This window comes from Pezoporus flaviventris, unplaced genomic scaffold (assembly GCF_033815535.1).
Source record: "Pezoporus flaviventris isolate CSIRO_AGI_PZ_B2104156 unplaced genomic scaffold, CSIRO_AGI_Pfla_v1 ptg000116l, whole genome shotgun sequence".
In the NCBI taxonomy this organism is placed as follows: domain Eukaryota; kingdom Metazoa; phylum Chordata; class Aves; order Psittaciformes; family Psittacidae; genus Pezoporus; species Pezoporus flaviventris.
Genome location: NW_026892664.1, coordinates 696675 through 714409, shown reverse-complemented (window position 1 = coordinate 714409; position 17735 = coordinate 696675). Strand labels below are relative to the sequence as shown.

The 17735-nt window shown below is 47.9% G+C and overlaps 2 protein-coding genes across 2 annotated transcripts; both read right to left on the bottom strand.

The window, feature by feature from the left end:
* Nucleotides 1-8268: 8268 nt before the first annotated feature.
* LOC133282152 (olfactory receptor 5G3-like) lies at nucleotides 8269-9198 on the bottom strand. The gene has a single exon (XM_061478227.1). It carries the CDS (start codon nucleotides 9193-9195, stop codon nucleotides 8269-8271), a length of 927 nt encoding a protein of 308 aa, XP_061334211.1. The 5' UTR covers nucleotides 9196-9198.
* Nucleotides 9199-15797: 6599 nt separating this feature from the next.
* Nucleotides 15798-16349, bottom strand: LOC133282241 (olfactory receptor 5AS1-like; the record flags this gene model as incomplete). Its single annotated transcript, XM_061478292.1, has 1 exon — nucleotides 15798-16349. A coding segment is annotated over exon 1 (552 nt), but the record flags the coding sequence as incomplete, so codon positions are not given.
* Between the last annotated feature and the right edge of the window lie 1386 nt (nucleotides 16350-17735).

Sequence of the window (17735 nt, the reverse complement as noted above, 5' to 3'; positions counted from 1 at the left end):
TGCAAAAAAAATCTCTTAGCCTTCCCTAGCCACTAGACCTGCTAGCTGCTTGAGAGTCTCAGGCTCAATTCCCCGCTTTTATAAAAGCACTGTAAAAAGTTCAGGGCTCAGCAGAATCATCGATGTCTGGGAAGTGCAAAGTCTGTGTGGCCTCCCCGACTCCCAATTTGGAGGTGGCCAATAAATAGTTCTTTGCCGCCTTCCAGGTCTCCTGCGCTTGTATTGCCTTCTGCAGGGCCCGTTCGACTTTTCCCCATGACTTAAGGTTTTTCCCACAACCTGAGGACTTCGTCTCCTCAGCTAGTGCTTTAGTACATTTATCCCACACTTCAGGGTGGAGTATATCCACCGGCTGGTCAATGACCCCGATTTGCAAGAGTCTTGCAAGAGCGAGAGAAAAATCTTTAGACTTGCAATCAATACCCCACTGTTTATGTAATTGTGATACGACCTTCACAAGGGCTTCCATCCTCCTTGTTGGTCCGGGAGCGTCCTCCCCGCCGGGCTGGTCCTGCTGCTCCAGCCGCTGTTCACCCATCCAGGCGAGTTTCCCGGGTTTCGGCACCACTTGTTGCCTTCGCAAGGCGTGGCGACCTGGTTCAGGAATGGCACGGCGACCAACCCCAGGCTGCTCAGGCCATCAGCTCACAGACAGCAGTGTGGTGGACGGCAAATGGCGTTTATTACTTCGCAACACAGCGTTATATACTCTGGGTTTACAGCGTCACTTCCGTCTGCTTACATCACTAGCTACATACTACTGCCGATTAAACAGGGGGCTCTATCTTGGGGGCCCTATCTTTCCATAAAGTGCGATATCTTCCAGCCGCCAGGCCCTAACTACCTACAGTAATAAAACATTCTCTTATTCACATCTGTTCTAGAAGGGTCCTGACTATCTCATAACTAGGCAAGGAATTTTAGATGTTGAGTCAGGTGACCCCATTCCCATGCTTATTCGCCAATCCCAAATTCATAATGGTAGGAAAATCACATTTATGAAAGCCAGGCAGACATGGAGGATGGATGTAGTGGACTACAACTTGCCTCAGTTTAACAGTTTAAGAACATTTTTAACAGGTAAAGAACTAAAGAGAGACACAAGCAAATCCATCCCAAGACAACTAAGAACAAGAAATTCAATGTATGAAGTGTCCTTGAGGAGGCCCAAAAGTGAAGAGAAATGCAATGAGCTTCCCCAGCTCCCTTTATTAGGGGTCAAAAGTAGGAAGGGACAAAGCAACCCATTAGCAAGAGCCACATTATCTGCACATGTCATGAAGAAAGGGATGTGTCTTTAAAGAGAGAGTAGGACCAAGCTTGGATGGGCACAGAAAGCCCTCCAGCAGGCCCGAGATCCAGGCTTTCACAATACAAGCACTCACAGCTATTTCCATCACAAATGATGCTGCTCACTTTGCCAAAGCAAGAATTGGTCCTTGGGGACCAAGCACCCTTCCAGGAGTCATCAGCTTTAACAAGACCTTCTGGGGTTTACCAAGGAAGTTTCCTCATCACCACAAAAGCTTCTCAGAAAACTTGGATGTGACTTCCCTCACTCTTCATAACAAGCCATCAGAGATTAATTAGCTGGGGATAACAAAAAAGAAACTTTCTTCTTTGTTAACAGCAAAGTTCACTTCTACAGCTGCCTTGCTTGACAGAGATGGCTCATGTCCCAAGCCAGTGAGTTGGAGGGTCAGTGTGTTGGCATGTTTGTGTATTAAGGACAATTTCATGGGCCTGGATCATAGAATCCCAGCCTGGTTTGTGTTGAAAGGGAGCTTAAAGCTCCTCCAGCTCCAACCCCTGCCACGGGCAGGGACACCTTCCAATAGAGCAGCTTGCTCCAAGCCCCTGTGTCCAACCTGGCCTTGAACACTGCCAGGGATGGGGCAGCCACAGCTTCTCTGGGCACCCTGTACCAGCGCCTCAGCACCCTCCCAGGGAAGAGCTTCTGCCTAAGAGCTCAGCTCAGTCTCCCCTCTGACAGGTTAAAGCCATTCCCCTTGGCCTGTTCCTACAGGCACCTGTCCTAAGCCCCTCCCCATGTTTCCTGGAACCCCTTTAGGCACAGGTTTATGGGGAAAAGTTCCTTTCTTATGGCTCTAAAAAGAGCAAAACAACACTAGCATTTTCTAGGCAATAATTTCCTATCCATCCATGCAGAATTTAAACCCCTCATCAGGAATTTAATATCTGCTATTAGCAACCTTTATGAAAGCAAACACACACCCAGGACACTGCCGACATCCATTTTGCTTTCCTATTCTGTTCAGGAAGTGATTTATGCATGCTGAGCTTTGAGCCTCTACTGCATTAGACATTATTGACCAACAGAAATGATTGAGGACAGGTTGGATGGTGATTGCAGCAACCTGCTCTACTGGAAGGTGTTTCTGCCTGTGGCAGGGGGCTGGAACTGGGTGAGCTTTAAGCTCCCTTCCAACCCAAACCATTCCATGGTTGTATGAAAAGCTGCTTGCACCTCCTCACTTTTGAATGGGGTTTCTGAAGGACCCCAACACATCAGCACAGTGAGCTGATGTTTCCCATTACTTAAATTGACTCTTCAGGCTATGGCCTGTGTTTGCTCTGAACACAACCCACATTGTAGCTGTGTCTGCCCATCACCCTTCACTGCAAGTGGAGAGAACCATGCACTTTTTCCAGAAGAAATCCCTGATATGGATGTTTAAAATAGATCCAAGCTGAATCAAAAACCCCAGATGCATCCTTGTCTCTATAAGACGAACCTTCTGTGTCTAATTCAGATGTGAAAGCCTACAGTTAGATAAGATGACTCCTTGGACTGATGTGACTGAACCCCCAAACCCTGGAATGAGAAATCATGAGTAAGCTGCAGCTGGGATGGAAAATAACCTTTGCCTAAATGGAGAGACATAAGGAAAAGAAGAAATGATAGGGTAGCTCCAGACAACACTGAGAGTCTTTGAGCCATGAAATAGGTTGGACATGTCTGCATACAACATATGGCCAGAAGCATGGAGCATCTGTGTCATCAGCACCAGATGGCATCCAAGGAAAAGCCAACACTGCTCAGGCAGTGCCTTGAAAGGCTGTTCCTGGTCCAAGTTACGTGACTACTTATCACAAGGAATGAAGTTACACTCCGCTTCTAGGTCAGCATGGTGGCAGCTTTCCACGGTGCAGGCCCATCCAGGAAAGCAAGACACCCAGATACATCCTATGGAGGAAATAAGTACATTTCCTATGAGGAAATAAGGAGATGGGCACATGAAGCTGAGAGCTGGTGGTCATAAGGTTCCCCACCACCATGGTGTTGGAGATGAGTAAAAGAGTCCCAAAGAGCAGCTTCTACACGTTGGGGAAGCCCAAGAGGACAAACGTGGTCACACTCAAGTGCTTTCCTCCAGCCACTCTCTTGGCAGCAGGAGACAAAGAAACATGCGAAGAGGTTAAATCGCTTCTCCCAGCTCACAGGAACACACAGTGCATGAGGTTAATGCAGGATTTGGGGTTTCCTTTAGGACTGCACCCAATTCCTGGGAGAGAAAACCATGATGGTTGAAGGTCCTAAATAATACACTGAGAAATAATACCTTGATAAAATAATAGGCAATAGTTCCTATATGGAAAAAAATAATCTTAAACCTTAAATCCTAAAGCTGTGGCTGGCCTGTTATGGAAAGAATTGGTCCTGCAAAAGATAAGTGTCTTCTCATGAGCATCCAAAATCTTTTTAACAAGGAGGCTTGTTTGGGATGATTTCTTTGCTGTCTGTGGGAGTTGTTCTTATTTAAGGACAAGTAAATACAATAATATCATGCCTTAATCTGCCACAAGAATTAGTGTTGCATTAAATAGATAAGAAATCAAATTGGAGTTATTTTCTGACTCTGTAGTGATGTTTGAGTCAATTATAGTGAGACCAGAATCCCTGAATGCAATTCCACGTACTTGTAGCTTCAAGGGAAAAACCAACCCCTTCTCATCTGAATTATTCTTGCATATATTCCGTCCTCTGTTCTTACTTCTATTTAAAGAACATGTATGTATATATAGATGTACACGAGATGACTGCTGTTCATGTTAACCTGAAGTATGCAGACCTTAAAAAGATGAGGGGATGACCTTAAAATAACTATATTGCCTGATGAGAAATGAGCATTCCTCCTCCTTCCCCTCCCACTCCCCTCTTTCCATCAGCCCCTTTTCAAGCAAGAGGACCATTTCTTCAGCACAATTCATCTTCTCCCTCCACCCTTCCCAAAGCAGCTTTTACTTCTCCATTCCCCAGCCCGTGGTCAGATGTTCATTGCACATTGATGGCTCATTTCAACTCAGTGGACACCACAAGAGCCTTGTCCCTCTCTGATAAGGTGCCCCCCAGCCTGTCTTAGTGCTTAGAGCAAGTCCTCCTCATAGGCAGGACTCAGCATTTTCCCTTTTTGAAGTCTGTCTGATTCCACCTGCCCATTTTGGACCTAAAACTGGCCCACAGCTTCTCTGGGCACCCTGTGCCAGCGCCTCAGCACCCTCCCAGGGAAGAGCTTCTGCCTAAGAGCTCATCTCAAGCCACCAACATCTCTTTCCAAGCCATCAATACTGGTAAAGGCAGACACAGAGATGAACTCACCAGTACTTGAAGAAAATCTCCTTGCTTCTTCCACCAGGACCTCAGAAGGGTTCCTCCAAGTAACAACAGTGTCTAAAAGAAACCATTCTAATATCTCCCAATTCTTTTTCAAAAAGAAAATAAAGATAACATGGCCAACAGTTTTAAAGGGAGTAAAACCAAAGTGAATTTCATCTTTCCATTTCTACATAGAATCATAGAATCGTTAGGGTTGGAAAGGACCTGAAGATCATCTAGCTCCAACCCCCCTGCCGTGGGCAGGGACACCTTACGGTAAATCATATCACCCAATGCCTCGTCCAACCTGGCCTTGAACACTGCCAGGGATGGAGCATTCACAACCTCCCTGGGCAACCTATTCCAGTGCCTCACCACCCTCACAGGAAAGAATTTCCTTCTTATATCCAACCTAAACTTCCCCTGTTTAAGTTTTAAACCATTACCCCTTGTAATGAAAGGAATTAGCTCAGTTTCCAGCTACCCTGGAGAGAAAAGCTTGGTACTCCATGTTCCTGGTTCTTATACATCTAGATACCACACACAGGAGAGGAATCACATCCTCAGTGTAGAATCCACACATTCAAAACCCAAGCCTTGAAATTCTTTCCAATCAAAATGGAAAAAAACATGTTCCCCTTGTTTCATGACATTTTTACCTCACCAGCTAAGGGAGCCATACCAGACATCTCCAAAGAGGACAGCACTCACCCTCTTTTAGACATGACTTACAGTACAAGCCAAACATGAAAATTTCTCCTTATCTATTTATGAGCCAAGGTCCCATTACAGCTGATGAGACTGTCCAATGCAATCAGCAGAGCTCATTCAGATCTCTTCAGCTGGAGAAATGGAGGTGTCTGCCTTGCAGTGAGAGGCATGAACCCCACCAAATCTCCCTCAACAATAAAGGGAACTGATGGACCCAGTAAACACATAGAGGTGACATGGTGCATTCAAATGTAAGGAGATAAGTGCTTGAGGACATTTGAGGTGATTCCTAAATCCAATCACTAAGTACCCAAAGAAGGGGAGGTAGCTCCTACCCAGCATTTGCTCGGCTGCCTTTAAACCAGATTTAACTACAATGAAAGCAGCTCCAGCTGAGAGTGGGGAGCTAAAGCCATTAGGAGCTCCTCAGCAGGAATGCCAGAAGCCAGGCACCTCATTGCCTGCTCATCATGACCCAGCAGGAAGATGCATTGCAATGCTGGCTGCTGCTTCTGCTTCCTAGGACATCATGTGGTGTTTGCTCTGCTCTCATGGTCAGATGATAACCCCATTAAAGGCAGTAGCAGCCCTTAGACACAGCAAAACACTGGTTTCCTTAAACACACACAACAAGGAGCAAAATCTGGTTTTGAGAGCAGCAGCTCCAATGTGAAGCCACAAGAAGCAGAGTGATAGGGTTGTACACATAGACTTGTGTTTTCAAGACACTAAGATCTCAGGTTCCTGTTTATAACACTTGGTGATGGTGAAGGAGAGAGCAGCAGGACATAAAGTCATTGAATATTGTTGTAGAAGGCACCAGAGAGACCTTATTGTGGCCTTTCACTACCTTAAGAGGGGCTACAAGAAACCTGGAGAGGGGCTTTGGCCAAGGGCCTGTAGGGAGAGGCCAAGGGGAATGGATTTAACCTGCCCGAGGGGAGACTGAGATGAGCTCTTGGGCAGAAGCTCTTCCCTGTGAGGGTGCTGAGGCGCTGGCACAGGGTGCCCAGAGAAGCCGTGGCTGCCCCATCCCTGGCAGTGTTCAAGGCCAGGTTGGACACAGGGGCTTGGAGCAAGCTGCTTTAGTGGAAGGTGTCCCTGCCCGTGGCAGGGGTTGGAGCTTTAAGGTCCCTTCATCCCAACCCATTCCATGATTTGATGATTTCAGGGACAGAGAAAGGATTAATGCAAGGATTAATGGTGTCCCATTCGTTTTGAATTGATGCCATCTGGAAGTTCTCCATGTGCTTTATCGTGCAGATGAGGGTAAATCTCAGATTTCCTATTGTGAATGTGCAGCTTGGAAATTCCAGTTAGAAACAGAGGGAGTTAGAAAACCCCACTGTAAGAGCAGTCAAACACTGACATAGGGGCCAGGGAGGGTGTGAAACCTCTGCCCCTGCTTGTCCCCAAGGCTCAACAGGAAAACAACTGTCATCTGGGTTACATAATAGCCAGGGAATTATCAGGAAGCTTTGGGAACAAAGCAGGATTCAGCTGATTGACCCTAAGTGCCTGTGAGTTGTGTGTTGTTAAGGAATCACCAAACCACTTTGATCCTGACTTAACTGAATCCAGCCATGGAGCTTCTCCCTCCAGCCTAGGTTATTATGTGTGTCTAGGATAGCCCTAAGGCTCAGCCATGGCTCCGGGTTTCACCATGGTCCTGGCAGAGGCTGCAGCTCTATGGGCTGAGGTAATGCACACAGTGGAGTATTTTGGGGTGGTTTATGTATGCAATGTTTGCCCATCACCAATCAGCTCTCTGTGCAGGAAAGCAACAGGAGAGACATCAGGGCAGGCAATGCCATTCATGCAGGCTGCCATGGGCTGACACATAGGAGGTCTGAAGGCTGATGAGCAGCACCACAGCTCCTGTGCTCTGTTGTGATCAAGCTGCCATGGAGATCATGGCTTCTGTTGCTGCCAACAGGGAGCTCAAAAACAAAGGTGAGGAGCAGTGGATGGGGATTCCTTTATAGTTTCTGCCCTTTGGTGGGGATTCATCACTATCACATCTTAAAACACTTTCAAAGCAACTTCATTCATAACAGAGGTCACACAAGTACCATATTTCACTGAAATTCTTTGCTGTCTGAAATGAGTGCTGGAAATCATTGAATGAGGTTTGTGCATCAAAACCTAGAAATACTGCCTGCATAGCATCACACTTACTTGCTGTCATCTCTATTTCTCTTGCCAAAGGTGCTTTTGTCCTTTTCTTAAGGCCCTCAATAAATTTAACAACACTGTCTAGAAATGGAGTTTGATCCAATGGAATGGTAGAATTCACTCTCTGTTTATTCTTATTTGCCAAGCAAAAGGGAGAGCAAAAAGGAAAAGAGCTTTAAGCTCATCAAGTTCAACCGTTCCCCAGCACTGTCAAGGCCACCCCTAACCCATGGCACTGAGGGCCTTGTCTATAGGGTTTGTGAGCACTTGCAGGGCCGGTGCTTGCAGTCCTGCCCTGGGCAGCCTGTTCCAATGCCTGAGCACCCTCTGGGGCAGGAATTGTTCCTCAGCTCCATCTAAACCTGCCCTGGTGCAGCTTGAGGCCGTTTCCTCCTGTCCCATCCCTTGTTCCTTGGGAGCAGAGCCCAGCCCCTTCTGGCTCCATCCTCCTGTCAGGTAGGCGTAGAGGGCAGTAAGGTCCCCCTTATCCTATGATGATGAGAATTGCACGCTTGTAGTTGTCTACTTGTGTCTTGACTAGGTGAAATAAATGACTAATTAAACAATAAGGTGATATTAGCTACTAAATATATTTATCAAAGTTTAGAGTATGGAATTATTTGTATTCTCAGTCACATCAACCAGTGCATCACATAAGGCTGGGTGCAGAAGACCCCCAACATGTTATCCATACTTAACCAAAAGCTGAGCATCTACCCTCTACATCTCCATTCTGTCTGGTCCTATACTGGGAGAATTCAAGATCATTTTATTTTCAAGAGTCTCCTCGAAGCCTCCTTCACCTCCTTATTCCTCAGGCTGTAGATCATGGGGTTCAGCATGGGAGTCACCACGGTGTAGAGCACCACAGCCCATTTATCTGCTGCTCTAGAGCTGTCTGAGCTGGGGAATAAATACATAAAAAAGCATGCCCCATAGAAGATGCTGACAGTGGTGAGGTGGGAGGTGCAGGTGGAGAAGGCTTTGAGCTTGCCCTCGGCTGAATTGATGCTCAGGATGGTGGCGATGATGGCCACGTAGGAGAGCAGGATAACCAGGCTGCTGGACACACCAAAGAGAGATGCTGCAGTGGTCAGGATGGTGTGGCTGAGGGTGGTGTCAGAGGTGGAGAGTGAGATGAGAGGGGAAATGTCACAAAAGAAGAGGTCGATGGTGCTGGAGCTGCAGAAGGAGAGGGTGGACATGCTGATGGTCTGTCCCACGCCATTGGTCAGCCCCACAAGGTATGAGCCAGTCACCAGCTGGAAACAGCACTTTGGGGACATGACAAGGGGGTACAGCAGGGGATGGCAAATGGCCACGTAACGGTCATAGGCCATTGAAGCCAGCAGGAAGCTATCACTTATCCCAAAAATATCAAAGAGGAAGACCTGAGCCATGCACCCAGCATAAGCAATGCTCTTCTTCTCTGACATCAAGTCAACCAACATCTTGGGGGTGACGATGGTGGAAGAACAGAGGTCTACAAAGGCCAGGTTGCTCAAGAAATAATACATGGGGGAGTGGAGGTTGGGGCTGGCCCTGATTAAGATGATGATGCCCAGGTTGCCCACAATGGTGACAAAGTAGGTGAGCAGGAAGAGCAGGAACAAGTAGACCTGAGTCACCGGGTCCTCTGTGAACCCTGCCAGGCTGAACTCGGTCACTTGGGTGCAATTGCTTTGTGCCATGGGCTGGATGGTGCTTTGTGTGTGAGCTCCTGGCTGGAGGTTTCTTCTCCAAGAGGCAGGGATGTCCCAGGTGGAAAAGCCTCTGTGTGGTTGAAGCTGCTCAGAGACAGTCCTGCAGGATGGAAAGGGAGAGTTCAGGCACAGATCAATGAGGAAGAGCTTGGTGAGAGTCATGTGCCAGCACAGGTAAAACAAAGGGGTGCTCAAGCAGTTAAACACCATGGCACAACGCGGTGCCTGCTCCTGTGGCTCACCTTGAGATGTTGAGCAATGACCACTCTGGAAAGCAGTGGGAAGGTTGCACACCCAGGTAGCTTTACCTTAGTGCTGCAATTCATTGCTGTGATAGTGCTGAACCTGGGGCTTGGAGACCATCCGGCTCAACCTGGAACACAGAGAAACATGGTGCTTTCACATTGCAGAGCTGATCCCTCGTGCTCTTGTGGGCTTTTCCCAACCACTTGCTTCTTCCCTCTCTGCTTGAGTTTCTTCCTAACTGGAACGAACTCCTGACCTATGGAAAGTGCAGGTTGGACAGGGCAACCTGCTCTAGTGGAAGGTGTCCCTGGCCATCACAGGGGCTTGGAAGTGGGTGAGATTTAAGGTCTCTTCCAACACAAACCATACTATGATCCGATGCAACCTTACACAGTGGTTAGTATCGGTTTTCCCTCCCCCTTGACACACTCTGTCAGATCTAAAACCTTTTCATGGTTCTTTAACCTGTTCCTTGAGTCTCCAACAGAAATGGGCAATCCCCAGAGCTCAGCAATCCCTACTTGCACACATGTTTTGGGGAAAAAAACTCACCTTTTGGAGCTGCCTCATCTCAGCAATGGGGAGCACCCTGAATGTCCTGTACAGGAAAGCTTCTGGTGCTCATCCAGGAAACCTTTTTTGCTCAGAGGTGAGGAAGCCTCCTGAGGGTGCTCTCCACCAGGGTGATCTCCAAACCTGCCTTCTCAGCAGCTGCATGGGGAGCACACAGCACAAGCAGCTCCCTGGGAAGCCCAGAGCATCATCAAGAAGCCCACAACCCTGCAGCAGGGCAGGAGATGAAGACAGGAGCTGCTGGCTGTTGACAAGGGAGAACCACAGGAGAATGATGGGCTGAAAGATGCTGCCCCTCACTTACATCTCAGCTCTGTCTCTGCTGCCCTCCTCATGCTCTCGGAGATGGATGTGAAGATGAACGTGCCTGGAGCTGTGCAGGGAGCCTGGGAATGAGCCAGCCTCAGCAAACCCCCTTTCTATTTCAAGTGATGTGGGGATGTGGGGACTGTGAATCTCTTTGTGCCCCAGGAGGTGACAAAGCCCAAAGCAGGTCATTATCTCTTCTCTGTGCTGCTTGGTTTGGAGAAGAAATGTACCCAGAGGAGATGACCTCAGCTTGAGCAAGCAACAGGGCTTTGGGCTCCCTTAGAGCAAACCACAGAACAAGCCCAGCTTTGACATCCACTTCTGGAGCATTTCTGAGGCAGTTACAGCTTCACAAGGGCCATGTTTGACATTATCATGGCAGGGAGCTGAGGGGAACCTCGCCAATGGGAGCTGGTACCAGGGTCCATCAGCAATCCCAGCACCACAGGCAATGAACCAGATTTAAACCCATTTTCAGTTCCTTGTACTCAAACCATAGCTCACAATTTTGGCTGCAAAGGAGCCAACAGAAGATCGTGGTGACCTTGCTAACGACGAGGTAAATGCTGTCCTCTACTTCTTGTCCATGCAAACATCAATGCTCACATCACCCAAGGCACTCGGGCTGGTCAGGCGTGACTTGGCCTTGGTCCCTCTGTGCTGGCTGCTCATGGTCACCCTCCTGTCCTTCCTCTGCCTGGACAGGGCTTCCTGGGGAATTTGGATCTTAACCTCAGTGGGCCTGAGGCAGCCCCAGTCCTTGTGCTCTCCTTGATGATGACATTCACTTTCTTCCACCCATCATGCTGGAAGCACAAGAGACAAAGGAGAGCCTGAGGGAGCGGTGCCCAAAAGTGGAATGAAGGAGATGGGGAGGAACAGTGAGGAGTGTGGTAAAGGACTGAAATGGGCAGCAACAGGGAAAAAGGCCCTTCTGAAGGGTGCTTTAGGGTTGCCCTTGTCACTGGTGGCTCTGATGGATGCTCCCAAGCCCATCACAGAATCCCAGAGAGGTTTGTGTTGGAAAGGAACTTAAAGCTCATCCAGTTCCAACCCCTGCCATAGGCAGGGACCCCTTCCACTGGAGCAGCTTTCTCCAAGCCCCTGTGTCCAACCTGCCCTTGAACACTGCCAGGGATGGGGCAGCCACAGCTTCTCTGGGCACCCTGTGCCAGCGCCTCAGCACCCTCACAGGGAAGAGCTTTTACCTAAGAGCTCATCTCAGTCTCCCCTCGGGCAGGTTCAAGCCATTCCCCTTGGCCTGTCCCTGCAGGCCCTGATGAAGAGTCCCTGTCTTATTCTATCTGAGTAAGTTGCTTCACATGTTGTGTTCTCTTTTCTTGAGGGAATTGTCCAAATGTCTCTATTTTTCATGAAAACTCCATCGGAAACTTTGATTAAAAGCTTATAAAGTGAGCATTTCACTTCACACCAACTTAAATTAGATTTTGACTGGTTGCCATTGCATTCATTCATTATTCATCACAGTTCTTTGCAGAAGACCACGGTTTCCAAAGGTGCTTATTTTAAACCACAAATTTATTCATTTTGTCATTATACAAGTACTTGTTCTTCCAGCAGTTGTACAGTTCATTAAACAGAAATGGTGTGTTTGGATTAAATGTTCAAACCCCTCCATCTACTATTTCATTTAGAGCATCTTCCCCCTCAATAATGTGATGACATACAGAAGGGGAAGTGACATGGTCAAATCCATAAAGCACAGACCTGGTACTGAACATCCAGAAAGGAAAAGATGTGAGGACCAGACATCCCAGGAAGATTTTAGTTGGGACATACTTCTGGCCACATGCTAACCTATGTGTGCCTATCAGAGGTCCTTAGCACTGCTCCAGCTCACTTACATGGGATAAATGTATTGGATGCTCATATCAGGTATCACAGAATCCCAGACTGGTTTATGTTGGAAGGGACCTAAAAGCTCTCAACTTCCAACCCCTGCCATGGGCAGGGACAATTTCCACTAGAGCAGTTTGCTCCAAGCCCCTGTGTCCAACCTGGCCTTGAACACTGCCAGGGATGGGGCAGCCACAGCTTCTCTGGGCACCCTGTGCCAGCACCTCGGCACCCTCATAGTGAAGAATTCCTTCCTCAAATCCAATCTGGATCCCCCTGCTTCAGTTTGAACCCACCACCCCTTGTCCTATCCCTACACTCCCTGATGAAGAGTCCTTCTCCTGCATCCCTGTAGCCCCCTTCAGACGCTGGAAGCTGCTCTGAGGTCTCCAAGCAGCTTCTCTTCTCCAGTCTGATCAGCCCGAGTGTTCTCAGCCTGGCGCAATACGGGAGCTGCTCCAGCCCCTGAGCACCCTCATGGCCTCCTCTGGACTTACTCCAGCAGCTCCATGGCCTTCTTATGTTCCCTGCAGAGAAGCACTTGGGGGTGTTGGTCAATGAGAAAAGGACCATGAGCCAGCAGTGTGTGCTTGCAGACAAGAAATGAACCGTATCTTGGGCAGCATCCAAAGGAGAGTGGCCAGCCGGTAAAAGGAGTTGATCCTGCCCCTCTGCTCTGCTCTTGTGAGACTTCACCTGGAGCATTGTGTGCAGTTCTTGTGTCCTCAACATAAAAAGGACATGGAAGTGTTGGAACAAGTCCAGAGGAGGCCACGAGGATGCTCATGGACTGGAGCACCTCCCGTATGAAGACAGGCAGAGGAAGTTGGGGCTGTTCAGCCTGGAGAAGAGAAGGCTGCGTGGAGACCTCAGAGCAGCCTTCCAGAATCTGAAGGGGGCCTATAGGGATGCTGGGGAGGGACTCTTCATTAGGGACTGTAGTGACAGGACAAGGGGTAATGGGTTAAAACTTAAACAGGGGAAGTTCAGATCTGATATAAGGAGGAAATTCTTTCCTGTGAGGGTGGTGAGGCACTGGAATGGGTTGCCAAGGGAGACTGTGAATGCTCCATCCCTGGCAGTGTTCAAGACCAGGTTGGACAGAGACTTGGGTGGCATGGTTTAGTGTGAGGTGTCCCTGCCCATGGCAGGGGGGTTGGAACTAGGTGATGTTAAGGTACTTTCCAACCCTAACTATTCTATGATTCTAGTATTCTATAGACACCAAAACTGTATCAGAACTGCAGGGGATACCAGAGCTGTATTGAACCTTTGGTCCTTCCCTCAGATCTTCAAGCTCGCTTGGGATGAACAGTTATCAACCAGGCACTGGAGACAGTGGTCACTGCCTTACCTTAAGGCTGAGCCTCCTTTTTGTGGGAACTACTTTCATTTAGCACAATTTAAACACAAAACACCATGGTGCTGTCTCAGTCCTGCTATTAAATAACTGATACTTATTTGGATGAATTATCCAAGACTCAGTCCACGCTTAAAATCACCTGAACCTGTTTGAAGGAACCATTCATTCCCCAAACTCCTTCTGGCTGCATCAACACCTCCAAGACCAGTTCTCCTGCAGAGACCTACCCAGGAAGAAAGGCCCAGGACAGTTTGCTTTGTATTTCCCCATCTATCACATACCTCTTCCTTTCAGTGTTTCCCTGAGGAAGCCCTTTACATCCACAGAGATCATCTAATATTGCATTGAAGGGAGCCGAAAACAAACACAACAAAGCATCCTCTGTGTGGATGGTTCGCGCTGGTCATGGGGAGTCCTTTTCATCACATGCATTTATTTCCATACACTTTACTAGTGATTGTACAACACTTTGGTCAAAAGCATTGGCTCAAAATGTGGCTGCTTTGAGGATATATCAGGATGAAGTCATATTTCCCAGTCTTCCTCTGAAGAATCCTGAGTGCCGGTGTGTCCTGAATGCTTCTCCTAGATGAAGAGACATTATAAAACCCTTAGTAGAAATATTGAATGATAACCTTGTCCAGACATTTAAAAATGACAAAGGATGGGGCAGATAGAAGAGAACACCAAGCTATGAAAATGCGGGGAAGGAAGAAAGAGAAGAATGCAGATGGCTTTAGATGTTTTCAATGTCAACCTGTTTTTCTGCTGGAAGGCATCAGACTGACAGTCCAGGAGATGCACTGAAGGACGGGAAGTAAAGGATTTCTGTGTGGTTTTGAATGTCTTTCTTCCCCACTGAGTACTGGGCTAAACCGAAGGCTTGTGAAGTGGGAAAATCAGTGTAACAGAGGGAGAAATAACCCTCAACCTAATTTAGAAAAGAAGAATAATATAATTCAAAGATTATTGAAGAGAGCTACATGAATCCAGAAAGAGGCACTAAGAATACCTGGGTGTGCTTGTGCAGGGTGAATAATGCAGCTTGAAGTCCCAGATGCAGACAGCTGAGTACAGCACTTGCTCCATCAGCTTCGTCAAGATAGCCAGGCAAGCAGCGCTTTGGGTGTTCAGGGGAGAGGAATACCCCTGATCCTCCCTCCCAGCAGCACTCAGGCTCTTTACACCCCTACTTAAATTCGCAGCACAGCAGAGGCTCAGATATGACTTGTCCCCATTTAGCACAAAGGCTTTGTTGACCAACAGACTGTCACAGCTTTATTTCACAGAATCCCAGAGAGGTTTGTGTTGGAAGGGACCTTAAAGCTCCTCCAGCTCCAACCCCTGCCACAGGCAGGGACCCCTTCCACTGGAGCAGCTTGCTCCAAGCCCCTGTGTCCAACCTGGCCTTGAACACTGCCAGGGATGGGGTACCCACAGCTCCTCTGGGCACCCTGTGCCAGCGCCTCAGCACCCTCACAGGGAAGAGCTTCTGCCTAAGAGCTCATCTCAGTCTCCCTTCTGGCAGCTTCAAGACATTCCCCTTGGCCTGTCCCTGCAGGCCCTTGGCCAAAGCCCTCCTGCAGGTTTCTTATAGTCCCATTCAGACACTGGAAGCTGCTCTGTGGACTCTAAGCAGCTTCTCTTCTCCAGGCTGCACAGCCCCAGTGTTCTCAGCCTGGCCCCATATGGGAGCTGCTCCAGCCCCTGAGAATCCTTGTTGCATCTCTGGACTTGCTCTAGCAGCTCCATGTCCTCCTTGTGTTGGGGACACCAGAGCTGTATCAAATCCTCTTGACCTTCCACCAGTTCATCATTGAGGAAATGCTTATAAATCAGGCAATGTAGACAGTCGTCAGTGCCTTACCTCAAGCCTGAGCCTCCTTTTTGTGGGCTCTACTTTCATTTAGCACAATTTAGACACAAAACACATGGTGCTGTCTCAGGCCTGTTATTAAATACCTGATACTTATTTGGATGAATTACTGAAGGCTCAGGCCTTGCTTAAAACAGCCTGAAGCAGTTTGAAGAGAACCATTCGTTGTGCTGGTTCTCCATACCCTGCACTTGCTGTAATAATGACCAGTAGTGAGCTATAATGACCAATAATGGCCAGTAATGCTCAATTCCATAATCACATATTCCACATATTCCTTCCTTACCTCCACAGTACTGAAGAGCTCCAAATGTGCTTTCAAACCTTGCATAGATGTGGCAGCAGCTTTCGCTCCCACAGCCTCCTCAGAGCCCCCTTCACCTCCTTGTTCCTCAGGCTGTAGATGAGGGGGTTAAGGGTTGGGGTGAGGATGGAGTAACACAGCGACACCAGCTTTGCCTGATCCCATGAGGATGCCTCATGAGGCTGGACGTAGGTGAGGATCGCGGGTGCGTAGAAGATGGTGATGGCAACCAAGTGGGAGGCACAGGTAGAGAAGACCTTCAGCCTCCTCGTGGCCAAAGGGATCTGCAGGACGGTGTGGAGGATGTAGGTGTAGGACACCAGGATCATCAGGAGAGGGCCCACAGTGTTTAACACAGCGTGGTAAACCTGGAAGACCTCATTTGTGCTTGTGTCTGAGCAGGAGAGCTGCAGGAGGGTGGGCAGCTCACAGAAGAAGTGGTTGATGCTCCTGGCCTGACAGAAGGACAACCTCCCTGCCAGTGTGATGTGCACCAGGGAGGTGAGGAACCCGATGGTGTACACCAGCACCATCATGCCATGGCAACGTGCCCTGGTCATGGTAGTGGTGTAGAGCAGGGGCTTGCACACAGCCGTGTATCGGTCGTAAGCCATTACCCCAAGCAGGAAGCTCTCACAGACAGCCAGAGCCACGAAAATATACATCTGGGCAAAGCAACCCCAAAAGGAGATGTGGCTTCTCCCCAGCAGGAAGGTCTCCAGAGCTTTTGGGATGATAGCAGAGGAAAGGCAAACATCCATGCAAGATAAGTGGCTCTGGAAGAAGTACATGGGGATGTTGAGGTGGGGGTCAGTGTTGATCAGCAGGATCATCATCAGGTTCCCCAGCACCATGAAAACGTAGAGGGATAAGAAGATTGTGAAGATGGCGGTTTGTAGCTCTGGGGCATCAGAGAAACCCAAGAGGATGAAGCTGGAGAGAACCGTGAGGTTTCCTCTGTCCGTCATTTCAATAAGTTGATGGATTTGGATTGAAATGAAAGGAATCACTGAAATACATCCCTACAAGAGAAATAATGTGGAAGTTTAGTTGGAGTATAATCCACAAAGTAAATGCAATAGAAAATGGTGTATTTGTAATGGTGTATTTCTGTGTGTAGCTCAAGATCTGAAGTCAAAGTGGTGAAGGAGCTCATTACACAACAGGAAATTAAAAGAGAATAATTCTAGAATGATTGATATATACATCACTAATGAAAGAGTGAGAAACATCATGTCTATCCAAACGTAATACAATAAAACCAAATAAGTACATCACAAAATGTGGAAAACAGAAAAGATTTTGTATTTTCTTCGCTCATTTCTGGGAATGTTAAGGATTTATTTTCTCCCTTTTTTTTTGTATTTTTCAGAGTGGATCAGTGCTCTTCCATAGATTCATTACTTGTGCTGCATCCTTTTCAACACCACACAAAGCCATGTACTTGAAATTTGTTTTACGTTCTAAGTTTATCTGCTTTTGAAGAACCCCCACCCTGCATAATGTTAAGGGAAATCAGTGGACTTCGCTCCAGCAGAGCTTTGCTGGGAATGCAGTGAGCTGCCTATGACCAACCCAAATATGCACCTAAGGGTGTAAAATACAAAGCATACCATATATAAACCAAAATTTTAAGGCTTTACGCTTGGATATTCTCATGCTAAAATATTGCTAAATCAGTTGTAGATGGGGTCAGGAAGGTTGGTGTTTTTGAAGCAAACCTACTAGGCATACTAGGGCACTTTTATTCACACCATGGGTTATCATAGAATGGTTTGGGTTGAAGGGAAATTAAAGCTCACACAGCTCCAAACCCTGACACGGGCAGGCACACCTTCCACTAGAGCAGCGTGCTCCAAGCCCCTGTGTCCAACCTGGCCATGAACACTGCCAGGGATGGGGCAGCCATAGCTTCTCTGGGCACCCTGTGCCAGGGCCTCAGCACCCTCACAGTAAAGCACTTCTTCCTTATCTCCAACCTGAATTTCCCTGTTTCAGTT